The sequence below is a fragment of the Blastocystis hominis genome (genome assembly GCF_000151665.1).
Source record: "Blastocystis hominis, Singapore isolate B (sub-type 7) whole genome shotgun sequence assembly, scaffold_6".
In the NCBI taxonomy this organism is placed as follows: domain Eukaryota; class Bigyra; order Opalinata; family Blastocystidae; genus Blastocystis; species Blastocystis hominis.
Genome location: NW_013171865.1, coordinates 306,953 through 323,039, shown reverse-complemented (window position 1 = coordinate 323,039; position 16,087 = coordinate 306,953). Strand labels below are relative to the sequence as shown.

At 48.7% G+C, this 16,087-nt stretch overlaps 8 protein-coding genes; 5 read left to right on the top strand and 3 right to left on the bottom strand.

The window, feature by feature from the left end:
• Window positions 1-258: 258 nt before the first annotated feature.
• On the top strand, window positions 259-1,514 carry GSBLH_T00007180001 (uncharacterized protein; the record flags this gene model as incomplete). Its single annotated transcript, XM_013043107.1, has 6 exons — window positions 259-555; window positions 587-765; window positions 794-1,041; window positions 1,070-1,281; window positions 1,313-1,432; window positions 1,506-1,514. 6 exons carry the CDS (start codon window positions 259-261, stop codon window positions 1,512-1,514), a joined length of 1,065 nt encoding a protein of 354 aa, XP_012898561.1.
• Window positions 1,515-1,572: 58 nt separating this feature from the next.
• On the top strand, window positions 1,573-2,452 carry GSBLH_T00004238001 (3-oxoacyl-[acyl-carrier-protein] reductase; the record flags this gene model as incomplete). XM_013043106.1 has 3 exons in its annotated part: window positions 1,573-1,768; window positions 1,800-1,889; window positions 1,948-2,452. 3 exons carry the CDS (start codon window positions 1,573-1,575, stop codon window positions 2,403-2,405), a joined length of 744 nt encoding a protein of 247 aa, XP_012898560.1. The 3' UTR covers window positions 2,406-2,452.
• Window positions 2,453-2,477: 25 nt separating this feature from the next.
• Window positions 2,478-3,626, bottom strand: GSBLH_T00004237001 (uncharacterized protein; the record flags this gene model as incomplete). The annotated part of the gene is made up of 1 exon (XM_013043105.1): window positions 2,478-3,626. The coding sequence occupies one exon, from the start codon at window positions 3,624-3,626 to the stop codon at window positions 2,478-2,480; it is 1,149 nt and encodes a 382-aa protein (XP_012898559.1).
• Window positions 3,627-3,961: 335 nt separating this feature from the next.
• On the top strand, window positions 3,962-5,840 carry GSBLH_T00004236001 (uncharacterized protein; the record flags this gene model as incomplete). XM_013043104.1 has 5 exons in its annotated part: window positions 3,962-4,259; window positions 4,290-4,489; window positions 4,521-4,694; window positions 4,727-5,611; window positions 5,642-5,840. 5 exons carry the CDS (start codon window positions 3,962-3,964, stop codon window positions 5,807-5,809), a joined length of 1,725 nt encoding a protein of 574 aa, XP_012898558.1. The 3' UTR covers window positions 5,810-5,840.
• A 328-nt stretch (window positions 5,841-6,168) lies between these two features.
• Window positions 6,169-8,676, bottom strand: GSBLH_T00004235001 (uncharacterized protein; the record flags this gene model as incomplete). The annotated part of the gene is made up of 7 exons (XM_013043103.1): window positions 6,169-7,029; window positions 7,060-7,362; window positions 7,394-7,552; window positions 7,582-8,079; window positions 8,183-8,470; window positions 8,505-8,620; window positions 8,655-8,676. The coding sequence occupies 7 exons, from the start codon at window positions 8,674-8,676 to the stop codon at window positions 6,169-6,171; spliced, it is 2,247 nt and encodes a 748-aa protein (XP_012898557.1).
• Window positions 8,677-8,848: 172 nt separating this feature from the next.
• On the top strand, window positions 8,849-11,145 carry GSBLH_T00004234001 (uncharacterized protein; the record flags this gene model as incomplete). XM_013043102.1 has 12 exons in its annotated part: window positions 8,849-8,894; window positions 8,926-9,065; window positions 9,098-9,172; window positions 9,205-9,309; window positions 9,343-9,401; window positions 9,432-9,519; window positions 9,549-9,732; window positions 9,764-9,831; window positions 9,861-10,001; window positions 10,031-10,114; window positions 10,148-10,415; window positions 10,445-11,145. Exons 2-12 carry the CDS (start codon window positions 8,934-8,936, stop codon window positions 11,143-11,145), a joined length of 1,905 nt encoding a protein of 634 aa, XP_012898556.1. The 5' UTR covers window positions 8,849-8,894; window positions 8,926-8,933.
• Window positions 11,146-13,187: 2,042 nt separating this feature from the next.
• GSBLH_T00004233001 (uncharacterized protein) lies at window positions 13,188-13,656 on the top strand (the record flags this gene model as incomplete). XM_013043101.1 has 4 exons in its annotated part: window positions 13,188-13,249; window positions 13,281-13,419; window positions 13,452-13,576; window positions 13,611-13,656. 4 exons carry the CDS (start codon window positions 13,188-13,190, stop codon window positions 13,639-13,641), a joined length of 357 nt encoding a protein of 118 aa, XP_012898555.1. The 3' UTR covers window positions 13,642-13,656.
• A 1,142-nt stretch (window positions 13,657-14,798) lies between these two features.
• Window positions 14,799-15,736, bottom strand: GSBLH_T00004232001 (uncharacterized protein). XM_013043100.1 has 6 exons: window positions 15,632-15,736; window positions 15,543-15,601; window positions 15,476-15,512; window positions 15,398-15,444; window positions 14,965-15,367; window positions 14,799-14,934 (listed from the first exon to the last, which is right to left on the bottom strand). Exons 1-5 carry the CDS (start codon window positions 15,721-15,723, stop codon window positions 14,979-14,981), a joined length of 624 nt encoding a protein of 207 aa, XP_012898554.1. The 5' UTR covers window positions 15,724-15,736; the 3' UTR covers window positions 14,799-14,934; window positions 14,965-14,978.
• Window positions 15,737-16,087: the final 351 nt, after the last annotated feature.

Below are 16,087 nucleotides of genomic sequence, written 5' to 3'. Positions count from 1 at the left end.
GCGTGAGTTCACTAAATGGTATGAATTTGTGTTTTTCAATGATTCTGAAGGTGCTGTACTGACTCGTGATTTTATCAAGGATGCTCTCTATAATAACGATAAGGGATATAATCGAAATAAGAAAGTTGGAATTTTGGACGAACCGATCGACTTTGGTAGTCTTTGGGGTAAGTGGGAGTTTAACAAGAAAATACGCGCAATCTACGATGTTGGAGTCCAATTTTGAAAAGTAACGACTAGGCGCAGGGAGTCAACTACATGAACGCTGTCGAACTGTTTACCCCCTTCTTTTCCGAGGGCATAGCCAACTATATTCTGAAAAAACACAAGCTAGGAACGCCCCTGACGATTCTCGAAGTGGCAAAGGGAAGCATCACGAACATGAAAGCGATTTTGTCCTACTACAAGGCGAAATTCCCCAACGTGTACAAGACGCTCCGCTACTACTACCTCACAGACGAGTATCCCTTCTCTTCTCCTCCCATGCATAGCGTCTACTTCAAGCCCCTCTCCATTCCCGACGAGTTCGCAGACAAAGTCCAGCTGTACTCGATCGTAGTTCCTCCTCCCTCCACTCCCTTCATAGCAGGACAAGGAGAAATGCTCGTTTCTCAGCGACTCCGCCTTCCTCATCCTCACCGACGTCCTGAGCTCGCTTCCTCACGACAAAATCCGCGTTCACTACGGCAGCAAGGGCGATTCATTCGACCAATACGAGCAGTGCATCGTGGCTCCCAACGGAAAGGCCTTCGACGAGCTCTTTCTGTACGCGTTGATCGGGTTTTGCGAATAGCCCGGTGTCGGACCCGCTGATTCGCCAGTACGTCGAGTTCTTGCTGGCTTCGGACTACTCCATGATCACCCTCGCAGAGCACCAGAACGCCACAATCGACGCGTATAACCGCGACTCCGCGCTCGGAAACAACCGTGCGGTTCGATTCAAAAAGTTCATTCCCTCCGAAGCGTTCATTCCCACGGTGTTCCTCGATCTGTTAAACCGTGTTACCCGGCTGGCTCCGACTCTCCACATCGTGGGCTATGGTAGAAACGGAGGGTTTCTCCGATGTAGACTTCGATTATTTGCCTCCTTGCGCGGAGGGCGATCTGAATTCGCCGGTTAACTGCGTGAATGGACCGATTGTGTGTAGTTATGACGAAAAGGGACGATGCACCGACCACCGATCGTATTTGGAGGGGAAATACACGCGCGATATTTTCTTCCCTACCGATTTCACGACATTAGCGAGGTTGGTGAAGACCGTGACGAAGAACGAGGGAATGGTAGGGAAGAAAGGGAGGTGCGATACCGTAGATTATGAAGCTGAATAACTTCATGGATGAGCACCTAAAGGTGTATCAAACCAGAACCATGCTGGGGTGGAATCCGCTGACAAAAGACTTCAGAAACTTGTCATTTATTCTTAGTTGGACTGTTTGTTGAATGAAAAGTGAGAGAATGCATAGTCTACGCTAGAGTTGCTAATTTGGTTTCATTTTTGCTTTAGAAATTGTAAAGTGAACAGATATATTTAAGACTAGATAGAAAAAGAAGCACTAACAGAGGAAACGAGAATGAGTCAGGTATGCATCATTTCCGGATGTAGTCGTGGAATTGGGAAAGCCATCGCTACCACGCTTGCAGAACGCGGATACGCTCTTGGATTGCTTGCAAGGAGCGAAGAGGTGTTTTTGGTTCAGCATCTCTGTGAAAAAAGTAAAGATCTGTGTTCATTATTAATGCAGACGGAAAAAAACATGTCGCTCTTCAGTGTGATATTCGAGATGAAGAAAGTGTCAAGTATGGCATGTCTCTCCTCTTCTTTCAAGATCATCTGTGTCCAAAATCGTTTCCGAATTGGGGAAACCTGTTGGTTTAGTGAATGTCGCAGGTAAGCCTGGAGAGTGAGATTGATTGCAGGTACCGCCGCTATTTTCTCAATCACATAGGTATTAACATCGACAGTCTGGCAATCCGAGCCAAGAAAAGCGAACTGGAAGCCTTGATCGAAACCAATATTCTAGGAACCGTGTCAATGACCCAAGCCGTTCTCCCCCACATGATGAAACAGAGAAAGGGAAGTATTGTCACGCTGGGTAGTATCGTGGGCGAGGGAGGACGAGTGGGTCAGTCCGGATATGCCATGACAAAGTCCGCCTTGCTTGGCTTTTCTCGCTCGGTGGCGAAGGAGATGGGCAGATTCAATGTGCGAAGCAATGTGGTGGAGCCGGGCTTCATTGCCACGGACATGACCGAGAAGTCGGTGCGAGATCGCGAGGAACTGGTGAAAAAGATCAGTTTGGGACGAATGGGAAGCGTGGAGGAAGTCGCGAATGTGGTGTCCTTTTTGCTTTCGGATGCTGCTTCGTACATTACAGGAAGTGTGAGAAACTCGACGGTGTTGTAATAACATGTGTAGGTGATTCGAGTGGACGGTGGGATGGAGATTTCGAATGTTTGTTGCAGCAAACAGACTCAACTAAACTGATTGATTACGATTACTATTTTTATTATCATCTATAGCTTCCTGGAAGAAATCTATCATCTGGTTGACGCAGGAACTCAATTTATATTTCTGACTGGATTTAGCATATTCGATTCCAGCCAATCTACGTTCCTCCGGATGCTCGATCCAGTAGTCGATTTTATCGGCGCAATCCTGCGCATCCCCGGATTTAAAGAGCGAGTTCGAATAAAGAGCGAACTGCTGTGTAGCGGAAGTGCGGCAATTCGAGATCACCGGCACCAGACCGCACGAAATTGCTTCTAAGCATGAAATGGCCTCGATCTCCACATCCGCAGCGTGGACATAGAGATCGCACATGTTCAACAGATTGACTAAGTCTTCCTGGGAATAGAATCCAAAAATCGCTTGGTTCGGCAGCTTCTCGGCCATCTTTCTGTATTTCGCTTCCTTGGGACCATGTCCTGCCAAAATCAACTGAATCTCATTCGCGTGCTTCGATAGCGCGCATGCTTTAATTAACACGTCCTGACGCTTCTCTTTCGAGAGACGTCCCACCATCATAATGCAAAACTTATTCTTCAGCTGCGGGAGCTTCGTCACAGAACGAGGCTGGAAAATCTCATTAACTCCGTTCGAAACTACACGAAGTTTTGCCTTGTATCCAGTTCGCTGAAGCTCCCCTGCAATAAACTCGCTAGGGCAATGGATGTAACGAATATGCTTAAAGAAATACTCACGGAGGGCCCAATAGAAAAATTCGGCCATAAATCCACACGAACTCATTCCAATGTTGTATGTGATATCCTCAGGCTGGCAGTGGAACGCAGCAGTGCACGGAACGCCAGCTTCTGCGCAGACCTTCGCGGTCGCTCTTGCCAGTACAAATGGGAAGTAGCAATGAACAACGTCCGCTCCCTCAATCGCCTTCCGAATCACGTCCTTGTCGCCACGGGACAGAGTAATCCCCTGCCAACGGGCGAGAGTGGGAATGAGTCCCTTCTCAAACGCCCGACAGATGTAGAGGCCCTCCCCTTCAGGTCCCGTTGTGACTATGCGAACTTCATGACCTTGCTTCTTCAGTTCACGAACAAGATTTCGTGCAGACATGGTTGTCCCATTGTTGTTGGCCGAATACGTATCAGCTACCAAGACAATTCTCATAATTAAAGTTTTTTTTGAAAATATTGAGTGAAAGAATGAAGTGAAAGTGATTGGTAAGACAAAGAGTGGATGATTCTGAACCGTACATATCGTAGTTTTGACTAGCGAGTGTAAAAGTGATTACAGCACGGCAAGAACAGTCAATGATTAGACTATGGTTCAAACACAAAAATGAATATCGTCCTTTTCTCTGTACATTGCACAGGGTTGTTTGCTTTGTGTTTGCCAATAGGAGTTTAGTGAACTTTTGCATCGCACGTTCTAGAATCACTTGAAAAGGATCAAATACCTAAAATAGGTTGGAATTTGTCCAAAATTCACCTGTTAAAACGTTTATGAAGCCGCAGTTGGGGAATTCACATCCTCCTCAGGGAGGTATGTGTTCAAATTCCTATACTGGTGAATATGGCAATGTGGAGTATTCCCAACGGATTATGTTTCCGCCAACCTACTTTAATGCGGAAACTCCACAACCCGATGTAACTAGGAAACCTGCTTGTGTTTCGAATTGTGTGCCGGCTACTTCTCGTGAGCAGCGCTATTCTGAAGTACCTGATGCTGCAAAATCATTGCACCACCGGTCTGAATCTATTCCACAGTACCAACTCGCGTCTATGTGTCCTCCAACAAATAGTTGAGCTTTGTAGCGGATTTGACCTCCAGATATGTCACCATTCAGCCATTCAAAGCGGTATGCCATGTTTCCGCCTACCGCGTATTCTCATAAGCTCGTTCGGCCTACAGCGGTCCGACCGAGTGTGAAGTCTTCGGTAGAGGAGTTGGTAATTCAGCAACTCCAAAGAAACGAGATGGATGGCATTCTAGTCGAAGCTCATCCTCCTCCTGCGAGAGCCCCCAATAACGTTTCCCTTTCTGTTTCACCCTGAGCCGCAGTATGCCGCTTGCCTCATTCCCCCTTATTCTGTTTGGAGCGTGGACGATGTCGACCTCATCTTATTCGCCATGTACCGTGTTCTTCTGCAGTCGCGTCCAGACGCACCGAACGACATGGTGATCCAGATCCCTTTAACCTGCAGCACCCTGCTCCCCTCTCTGCTCCAGCATTTCGTAGGGTCCAACGAGCAACCCATTCATCGCAGATTCCCAGTTTGCTCCAAGACGGAAACGCAGTCAAACAAGCAATGAAACAACTCGTTTACTCACGGCAACAAGTCGATCTCGACGCCACACCGTTTCTTCTCCCCGAAGTGATTCGCACTTGTACCCTTCTCGCGGCAGTCCGCTCACCCCCAGTGCAAGGAGGCAACGAATTCGACCGCGGCCGCTTGCTCTACGTTTTAATCCGCGAGCTGGACACGCCGAACCTCAAGAAAGAATTCTACTTGAAGGTCTTTCTGCGCTGTCTGTTCTTCGTGTTCGGCGACGCGCGCGAAGCCTTCGCCCGCGCTTTTTCCCTTTTCTTCGAGGAGCAGGTCGAGCGTTGCCGCGCCTTCGAGCAGTCCTGTCGCATCGGCGAGCTCTCGCAGCTCGTCATCCTCGCGCGCAGCTCCCCGTCCGCCGAATCGGCGAGCGCCGACCGCGCGGGGAGCCGCGTCTTCGCGTACCACCGACAGCTCGACTTTTTCCTGGAGTTCTGTGCGCGGAACTTCATCCGTCCCTTCCCTCCACGCCTCTTCCACTCGATTCTCCGCCTCTTCCGCACGTCCATCATCCTCTCCTCGTTCAACTCCGTCTCCAAGTTCCTCTACACCGTGGTGCTGACGCAGCCCGAGCTCGCAGCCACCGTCGCGCGTTTCTTCGTTCGATCCTGGCCATGGACGGACTCCTCGCGCGAGGTCTTGTATCTCCGGCAAGTCGAATGCACGTTTCTCGTCGTTCCGGAGAACCAGCAGCTCAAGTTCTTCGCGCTGCTGTTTCCGAGGATTCGCGCGGCGCTGCAGTCGCCGAATCGCTTCGTCTCGCTGCAGTGTATTCAGTTTTTGAGCCGGGTGGAGCAGAGCCATCTGTATATTTTGTCGAATAAAGTGCGGGGTGCGGAGGAGTGAGCAGCGTAGATGATCCAGCAATTGACCGAGGTTTTACAGTCGCTGCAGGCGCATTGGTGTGAGACGATAAGGCAGACGGCGAACTCGTGTATGAAGTCCTTGCTCTTAAAAGCGGAGCTACGATCATCTTCTTCTTCGGGAGAGTTCCGAAGTCGCTGTGAAGCGTTCACAAATTAAATGGAAGGAGTTTATAGGTGTCTTCTCCCTTTTGTTGTTTGTTGTATGAAAGAATGAGGGAGGCGATGGAGATTGGGTCAGGAGGGAGTTGCATGGAGTGTAAAGGGAACACGTGGCGGGGACGAAAGGAATTGCATTTTTTCACACCAGGCAAAGCATCCAACACTTAGAAACAGGCAACGCATCTTCTTAGAGTAACAGTCATCCTAATCAAGCAGCAGCAGCAGCAGCAGCAGCAGCAACAACAACAACAACAACATTAGCATTACACAACTCCAAGTGTGATACAACAAACAACCCACAAACTAACGATGCCTCTTTTCAGAATACATCGACAGCATATTCCCCGAATACGTCGCCTATCCCTCACATCCACACCTCAATCCTACAGCCCCCTTGATTTTCCTGCCAATCTTCGTCATCCCGCGTCTCCGCTGCACCTTCGAGTTGACCTCCTCCAGCATCTTCGATCGCTCATGCCTCTGCATCTCCTCCGCCTTCGCCTCGAGCGACTCCTGCAGCAAATTCTTCGCGAAATCCCCCGAGCAAATCTGCTGCATCTTGGGAATTCGCTGAATCATTTCGCGCGTCAGCCCCTTCGTGATGTTCACCAGCACCTTATATGTGTATCCCTGCGCCATCAAGTATCGCTGCCGATTCAGCGCATTCCCCACTTCCTTCGTGTCTCGACTCACCAGCGTGTAGAAGAACGCCTGGTTCCCCATCGACAGACCCATCTTCGGTCGCAGAATACGTCCCAACCGCTGTGCCTCCTGTCGACGCGATCCTTCCTGCCCCTCGACCTGGATCAGCACCGTCGCTTCGGGCAGATCGATCGACGTATCGCCGATTTTCGACAAGAACACGACGCTCCCCGCGGAACTGTTCCGGAAGTCGTTCAGCACGCGCTTGCGATACGGTTCGCCGCAGCTGCCGTCGAGGTAGCGGTAGCCGAAGAGCTCTCCGAACTTGTGGAGCGGGAAGATGGAGTCGCAGAAGACGAGGATTTTATCGCTAGAGGAAAAGAGAAGAGGCGAAGAAAACCCGCGCTGGACGTGGATGTAGAGGAGATACGCGAGCGCTTTGAGCTTCTCCGGATTGACCACGGCGAGGAGCTTCTGCTTGTTGTACTCCTTGCTGCGTCGGAGAAACTCGTTGTAGAACAGCGGGTTCATGTCGCACCAGACCTCCAGGCAGCGCACCGGGGACAGATAGCCTTTCTATGCCTCGCTCCCTTCACTAACACGCACGTTCGTCAGGTCCATCCAGTTGGCTTCGTACAGCTTGGGACCGATCAGAAAGTCCAGGTCTTTGATCTTGCCGTCTTCGCGGACCAGCGTCGCGGTCAATCCCAGCTTGCAGTGCGCTTTGACCGTCGAAACGACTTCCTGGAACGAATCTGCGGGACACACGTGCACCTCGTCGAGGACCAACAAGCCCCACTCGCGACTCGCGATCTCGTTCAGAATCGCCTCGCGCTCCTTGTTGATTTTTCGCCGTTTGATTAATTGATAATACGTGGTCAGCAGAATGCACGGGTTGGGCAGCGGATCCTTCAGCTCACCCATCCGCCAATCAAATTACGCGTTTGTCTTTGACCAGAATGCGGATGCAGTCGCCCTTCACATCGCAGAAAGACAAAAACGAGTCGCGCCACTGCAGCGCTGAGAGCGTCGAGTTGCACACCACGATGCAGCTCTTCTTGATCGTCACTGCCGCTGTGATTCCGACGATCGTTTTTCCCTAGAATGAACCGATCCCCGCGGGACTACGGCACCGCAAGGGAGGACGATGAGACCGGAACGCGCACGCCCATTTCCGAACATTTTGTTGAGGCATCGCTCTTGGTAGGGACGAATATGCGTGGATGGTGCCAATCGAATTCGAATGGTTCGATTTCGCTGGATGTTATGCGCTGTTAGCGGACGAAACCTACAAAGTCGTTTCGGAAATCGTATTCTTCGATCATGGGATAGTGGTGAGCGCGGGAAACCTGCTTCACTTCGGTGGCCTGCGTTCGATCCATTCAATCCAGTGGACCTACTTTGCCGTTTTTGATCGGGAAGGAAATGCGCTTGAGCACTTTCTCGCGCTCTTCGTCTTCCTCGACGGGCTGGTCGGAGACGTTTTCCTCCAGTTCCGGGTCGATTTTCTAGGCAAAACCCGATCAGGAACACGAACGACAACGTTCTGGTTCTCCTGCAGTTCGTCGAAGTTCTCTTCGTTTTCGACCTCCATGTCCCATTCCTAGCGTTGAGGCGGTGGCGAGGCTAAACGTCATCGGAGAGACGGCAGTCGTCGATGTCTTTAAACTGAAGCAGATGCCGTTTGATCGTTTCGTTTTTAGCTTCGACTTGTTGTGAAGGACGTTACCGATTTGTTTGTGTGTTTGTGTGTGTGTGTGTGTGTGTAGGATATTCTGTATCGGTTGTTTCGAAGTACCAACTTCACTTTGCCGAATGTTTCCGTCTTTCGACGAATGTGGTTGATCATGTCGGTCGTGAGGCGGACTTTGGACAAACTCTCCAACTTCCTTATGATTGCCTCCGTTTCCAGACCAATCGAGACAGCACCATAGAGCGAGGAGTCGGTAATGATATATTCGTGGATGAATTGGGGTCGGGAGAGCGGCTCTGCAATGGCTGTGAGGAAATCAGTCGCCTAGATGCATGATAGCGCAAGAACCGCAACGTACCTGCTCATAGTAACGAGATGACGTATCTAAGAATATATGAAAATTGGGACAGACCCAGAGTGGTTTTTTCTCGTGATTTGGTTTGAGTTCAAGCAGACTAAAGTCGATTGTCCCCACTTCAGCATCTATCACATGGAATCGACTCTCTACGGACTACCCATATCATATTCATCGGCAAAATCAGCATTCACATCATCATCCAATTCAACTTCCTAAGCATCAAGGAATGCGGGAACCGATACTTCGATGTCGTTGTCGTGATAGTCCTCATCAAAACTCCGTTGTATTGGCATGCTAATGCGTCTGCGAATATTTTCCTAAAATCGGCAGAAGTTCTGGAATCTCTTACTTCTATTCCTCTTTTTTACTGGGTTGAGGTAAGTTCGTATTGTACTGCGCTGTCGTTCTGAATTGATTGTAGAAATCAAGATGCCTATCGATCCAAACCTGCTTGCCTCATTGGAGGGACAGAGTCCCATAGAAACACTTTCCAAAGCCGTAGAAAAGAACCCTGATGACTTCGACTCGTGGACGAAGCTGCTTTCAAAGCTGGACGATCAGGTGCGTTTTTTCTGCCCTTCTTTATTTTGCAGGATATTGAGACTATGAGAAAGTACTATGAACAGTTTTTGGGTCGTTTTCCTTTATGTTATGGATATTGGAAGAAGGTGACTCCTATCGCCCCCAATTGATTGCATAGTATTGCGACCAAGAAATCAAGCGAGGAAGTTTAAAGAAACAAGAAACGATCGATCGAGTGAACAGCATTTGGAGCCGAGCGGTCGCTGCTGCTCCGTACTGCGTCGTATCCATTGTGTCCGTGCTTTCACGCCTCTAGGATATGTGGATTTACTATATGTCCTTCGCTTCCACCTACATGATAGCCGAGGCTCGCGAGTCCTTCTTTTTTCTTCCTTTCACTCCTAGTCTCTTCCAAAAAGCCGTTTCTCTCGTCGGAACCGACCCCGGTGCGGGTAAACTCTGGGACTCGTACGTCATGTACGAATCATCCTGCGTACCCCCATTTCCCCGGTTTCCCCGTAGAATTCCCCGGAAACTCTGGCCGCTCTTTACGCGCGTCTGCTGTCTACGCCGTTCAAAGACCTGGCGACGTACTGGGACCCGTACATGGCGTTCGCGTCGCAGCAAACGGTGGAGATTCTGGCGAGCGACGAGGAGCTGAAGACGCTGGAGACGGCGTTCGACGGTGACGAGCGAAATAAGCTGAGTGGGGCGTGGAGAGGGATGGTTCACGGCAGAGAGCGACGAGGATCGACACATCATGCTGAAGAAAATGCTGATCGATGCGCGGAAGGCGGTGTTCGATGTCGAATTCGAGGCGGAAATCGAGCGTAGATGACGCTGGAGAAGGTCAAGGCGCGCAACGTGTTCGATAAGAAGTTCAAGCGGCTCTATTTCCATTTCAAGCCCGTCAGCCAGAACGATCTCGCGAACTGGCGCGCGTATCTCGACTGGGAGCTCATCAACGGAACCACTGTACGCGTCGTGGGGTTGGTATCATGAAGGACTCGATCACTGTACTGTTCGAGCGCTGTCTGATCCCGTGCGCGTACTACGAAGAGTTCTGGGTGAAGTACATCAACTGGGCGGTAGGATCGCGCGAAGGCTGGCTCAGGGTCTAGCACATGGCACGCGGATTGGAGGACAGCATGCTCATCGCGAATCGCTGCTTGGAGTCGTATCTGCCGCACAGCGTGAAGATCTTGCTGACGAAGGCGGAGCTGCTGGAGGAGGCGGGCGACGTGGAGAAGACGAAGAGCTACTGCGAGGAAATCGTGACGAAGCGGTGTCCCGAGCTTCTGGAAGGTATCGTGTTCTATATCGAGCTGCTGCTGCGCCAGCACGATCGGGACGGTGCGGAGGAACTGATGGAGCGGTTCAGCAACGAGGGTAGGCGCGTGAGGGAGGGTCGATCGCAGATTACTCGGTGGAGGCGAACGGGTTCATCGTGGTCTACATGGCCAACTACTACTGGAAGGTCCGCAAGGATCTCAGCATGGCGCGCAGCGTGCTCACCAGCAACAAGGATCGCTGCCAGAAGTCGTTGCCCTTCTGGAAGTTCTTCATGAACTTCCTCTACTCCACCGCGGAGCATCCTGCGGACGAACTGCTCGCGCTGCGCGGCGATTGCATGGGCAGCGCGCTCGATTACGCCTCCAAGCTCGAGATGTACCAGCTCTTCTTGCAGTACTACGCGACGATCTGCGAGGACGTCGCGAATATCAAGCAGATGAAGCTCGATTATTCGCTGTGGAAGCTCGCCGTGTCCGCGGAGCAGCAGGCGGAGGAGCAGCGCGCGTCGCAGAAGCGACCCAGCGAAGAGTCCGCGCAGAACACACAGACGCAGTCACAGGCAGCAACACAGACGCAGCCCATGGTGCAGCAGCAGCAACAACAACAACAGCCTATGATGCAGCAGCAACAACAACAACAGCCCATGATGCAACAACAGCCCATGATGCAACAACAGCCCATGATGCAGATGGGACAGGCGATGCCTCAGCAGATGGGAACGGTGCCTACGGACCCGAACAGTCCCGAGTATGCTCAGTACTATTATCAGTATTACCAGTATTATGGAATGAATTATGGAGCGCAGCAGCCCGTTCCCCAAAAGTAGTGTGTTTGTTACAAACAGGAAACAGAGTGGAGAGGTTTTTCTCGAGAAGGTCGACTTTGGATCGCACGAGGCTGTTGCGTCCGCGATATCGTTCACTCATTTCTAACAAGGCGGAGCTGATTCCACTCTCAGCAAAAATCGTTTTCGTTTGTTCGTTGTAGACGTTTCGGATGGGCTGCAAGGTTTGTTGCATCACAGAAACCAGGTGGAGCTCGTTGAACTCTTCGTCACTCGAGAAATCGACGTACAGAATGATCGCTTCGATAATTTTCTGCCACACTGTCAACCACAGACTGTTTTTGTAATTTGAAACATCACAGTTTTCCAGCTCACTTTTGATTAGGATTTGTAAAACTTGGCATTATTCAACTAGTTTTATGAACCTACTTTGCGCCATTCGTTGCTGCATTCCTCGATGGCGGAGAGTCAAGCTGCTTCCAACAGCGACTTTGTATTGGCTTTTTGCATTGTCCACATACTCAGGCTGTAAAATAAATCCGATGAGTCGTTCACAAGCCGTCACAGCAATGGCTTTCACATTCTCCAAAGAAGATCCGATCGTTTGATATTGTAACAGAATGGCTCTCAGATGCTCGACATTTCCCTGCTCAAAAACGGGTTGCTTACACAACTTGTCAAGATCTTCGCCTATTGTATTGAGCTGATTGAACAAAGCTACGCCTTATACGCTTATCTATTCACTACTAACGATCTCTCTGCACTGATCTTGCGCTTCAACCGTGTTTGAAGCATAGATCGATGTCATCATCAGATTTTGGCATATCTGCTTCATGAACTCCTCCTTCTCCACCAGTGAAGTGGAAATCTCCTTCATTTTGTCCTGCACTGTTTGCATGGTAATCTACACAACAGGATGCCATTTTGACACAGCACAGGCTCTTTCTGAAGATCACAAAACGCGACAAGCGTAGCCAGCTCATCAATCGTTACGATCATAACCTTTATTTTTAAAAATAAACTATAAAATAAGATATAAAACAAACAATCGATTTCAGTTATTGTACACACACATGCTGAATTAAAAAAACAATATCGTTCTTTCTACGGCTGATTGAGTACGTCATCGCTTGATAGAACAAGAGATCTACTGGTAAACGCCTCCAGCCACGCAAACCCCCATGCGAAAACTTCGAAAAACGCCGAACCCAGGATGTCAGAAAAGCGATGAGGCAGATTTCACAAACCACACGAACATATGTGAGAAAGTGTTTCCGAGGAGAGAAAACAACGAATAAGACGTTGGAGAAGAGAACGATCGCGATGCACACGTCCACGATGATCAGATAGCAGACATTCCATGAAGTGATGCAGAGGATTCCGACGATCATAACCGCACAATCGAGGATGTTGAAGAGATTCACAAAGTGGAAATTCGATGCAAGCGCAGTAACGATCGAGTGATGAGAGATATCAAATGATACGAAATTAATGATGAGGAGACAGAAAATGTAGTTCTCGAGTTTCAAGTACGTCATGTTGTCACGGGTAAATAACTCCCACTTCTTCATATTTTCCCACGACAGGATCTACATCGCACAAGCAACGAAACACTACACTTCCTGGCGTCATTCTATCCAATTATACTTAAAACACATTATTACAGTGGATTACGTATTGGAGCGGGTTCTACCATAAGTATATCCGCACTCTGAAGCATAAAAGACTGGTTCTGCTGAAGCTCAGCGATCGGAGAGGAGGGCGTTGGCTCCTTCTGTCCTTCCATTGTGTGTGATTCGGTTAGCTCTGTAGAAGTATGCTCCGGGTATCCAGCACTCGACTGATACTCGTGCATCGCATGGTTAATTGTCTGCTCTGTAAATGGATTATACACCCTTTAAATAAGTAGAATTCCGTTTTCTCTACTCGAAGAAACGTTCCACTAGAAAGAGTCTAGACTTTACACAGTGACTACACTACTCTACAGCTTTTCGTAGTTAAAAAACATGGATAAACATCCACTTCGAATTTGAACAATAGTCTGAACAGTACAAAAAACAGACCTATTTTGTGTTTTGAAAGGGATGTCGGCTAGGGTCTTTTCCTCTATTCCCAAGCAGTTTGCAAGAGCCGCTCGTCTTCGTTTGTAAGGTTCCCGGAGTTTGTTGGCATTCTAGTGCAAACTCCCCGCAGATGAGCCGGAGAATGTGGAAGCAAGCAGAGACACAAATGAGCTTTCTCAAACAGATAAACAAGCCAGTTGTTCCCAAATCTCGCTCTTTCTCGGAGATGATGGAGCGGTTCCGTGTGACCGAGGTACTCTACTATTTTTCTACACAAACGAGTAGATGAAACGAATCCAGCTCGGTTCTCTCTACATGTTCTCTTATGTTTCAAAGGAAATGCTGGAGGTGCTAGAACACTGCCAAGAACTGCTGGAGGAGGAGGAAAGCTCGGAGGAGGACGGTCTGAGGTAGAGATGAGTGCTATCAGTTGATAATATTTAGTACAGTAACAACCACCCAAGGTACTACCTAGTACAGTCGCAGTTGATTTCTGTTTGTTCAAAATGAGTTCGACAGGTATATTCCGGCGATGTTTTTCAGCTGTCATAGCGCTGAAAAAGTCGTTGGGACAGTACTTGCTACGGGACGAGAATGTTCTGAGGAAGATCGTCCAAACAGTGCAAATATCCTTTACTTAGAGTTGATACGATAGTTTCTTCAATCTAGATTCGAGAAAATCAGTCTGTTTTGGAGATCGGTCCAGGAACAGGGCAACTCACCAAATATTTGGTAAATTCTTCAAAACACGTCGTATGGATTCTGTTTGGATAGTCTAGGAGATAGACGGCGATCGAAAAGGACGAGCAAATGGTTTCTCGCTTGTCAGAACGTTTTTCAAATGAGATAAGTCAACAGAGACTCGAAATTATAACGGGAGACGTATTGAAAGTAGCTTTGCCTTCTTTCGATATTTGTGTTGCGAATATTCCATACTACGTGCGCTTTTTGATTCTGTTTGCAAGTTAGGTATCTTCAGACATTGTTCAGCGCATCATAATAGAAAAGCGTTATTCTAGCGAGTTCTACTTTCTTGTACAAAAGGAATTCTGTGAAAAGCTTTGTTCAGCGTACGATCCGTTAGGAAATCCTCAACATACAGACGGCAATCAACGCACGATTCCACTTTTTTGACGGTGTTTGCACAGTCCTATTTCCAAGTCGATAAACTGTTTGATGTCTCGCGCACCTGCTTTTCTCCTCCTCCTCAAGCACTTCCTTCTTGCTAGCTTCGTGATGGTGTAGGTGACATCCTGTTTAATGCGGCTTCATCCTCGATGGATGTCGCAGGACGATTCCTGCGTTCTTGCAAATCCTCCTGCTTACAAGGACTTTCTGCGAGACGCTTTTCGAAGCAAAAACAAATCGGTTCGGAAGAATCTGCTAGGATTGGAAAGGTACAAAAGCACTGCCCTGTTTTCCGACATGTCCCTTTCCAACGTGATGGAAAAGAAAGCCTTTCAAGTCTCTAGTGATGAATACATTCGCCTCTTTCACTCCCTCATCTCGTATTCACCCCCCTCCCAATAGCTCCATTTTCTCTGTTTGAGATCCATCAAAGCACACTCATCTCCATAATTCTCCATAGTTCTTCATTCTTTATTCTTTATTGTTATTTTCAACAAACACCTCAATCCAAAACTGATTGAATCAATTCCTCATCGCTCTTTCGCCTCGCCGCGTACAAAAACTTCTTCCCTGCGTTTCTCTCCACCTTCTTTCCCTCCTCCGTCGAGTGATACACCGCGTCCACCACCGGATCGTCCTTCTACGCCTCGCTCCTCCTCTCCAATCCTACGAGTTCTTCCTCCGTCAGCAGCTCGAAACCAGGATGGTCTTCCAGTTGCTTCTTGTGCCACAGCGACAGTTCCTCCACATCCGTGATCGTGTAAAGGATCCCGTTGACGGTTTCAGGTAGTACATGTACTCGGAAAGCAGAACCGGACTGATGATGCGGCGACGATGATTCTTCTCCTTGAAGTGCGGGTCGGGGAAGCAGAAGAACATGCGAGAGAGCTGGCCTTTCCGGATGTAGTTTGGGAGGTACTTCATCGCGTTCGTTCGCAAAACAGAGGCGTTTTGGTACTGACCCTCATTTTCCTGGCGCAAATTCTTGATTCGCAAGTCCACATATTCGCAAAGCTTCATGCGGATTTCGAGCCCTAAAATAAGCTCTTCCGGAAGAATGGTGCTCAAGGCCACTATTCCTTATTTCCACTCCCAAAGTCGACCCGTCAAACCGCCATAACCACAACCAACATCCAGCACACTCACTTGCCTACACAATCACCCTTTCCCTCAAAATCGACTTGGTTGCCTTCTTATTTTGCTCCTGTGCAGGGAGCTCTACTGATTACGTTCCAGTCTCAACTTTACGAGAATCGAAGTACTGAGGATAGTGAACGGACCAGTCCATATCATCTGGAGTCTGGGGACTATCGGTTAGATCCAAAAAACAGAGGTACTAGGTAAATGTGTCGTTGTGAGACAAAGGATTGCAGTGAGCTCTCTGACGGAAGTACCTCTTTAAAGGACGGAAGTTTTCCTTTGTCTCCATTGAACTTTCAAATTGAAACCAATAACTTGATAATAAAAACCAATAATACTCACTTTTTTCTTTTATATTATTACGAATATTTGTTAGATGGGTTGTTGTTGCTGTTGTAGAAAAAAGAAGACATTAGAAGTGTCATTTACACACCGCCATTGTACTGATCCCATTTGTTTTGTATTGTTTTGTCTTTTCTGGTTCGTCTCGATTGTTATTTTGATAGCTGCCTATCGCACTGCTGACACATCCGCGTATTGACCGATTTGATTGGTTTGAAATGCTAGTTTGACGTTTGGAAGAGATTATAATGGAAACGTATGCGGCAGCTCTGTGAGTCATCCAGGGTCTGCTTATCACGGATGTGAGTCAG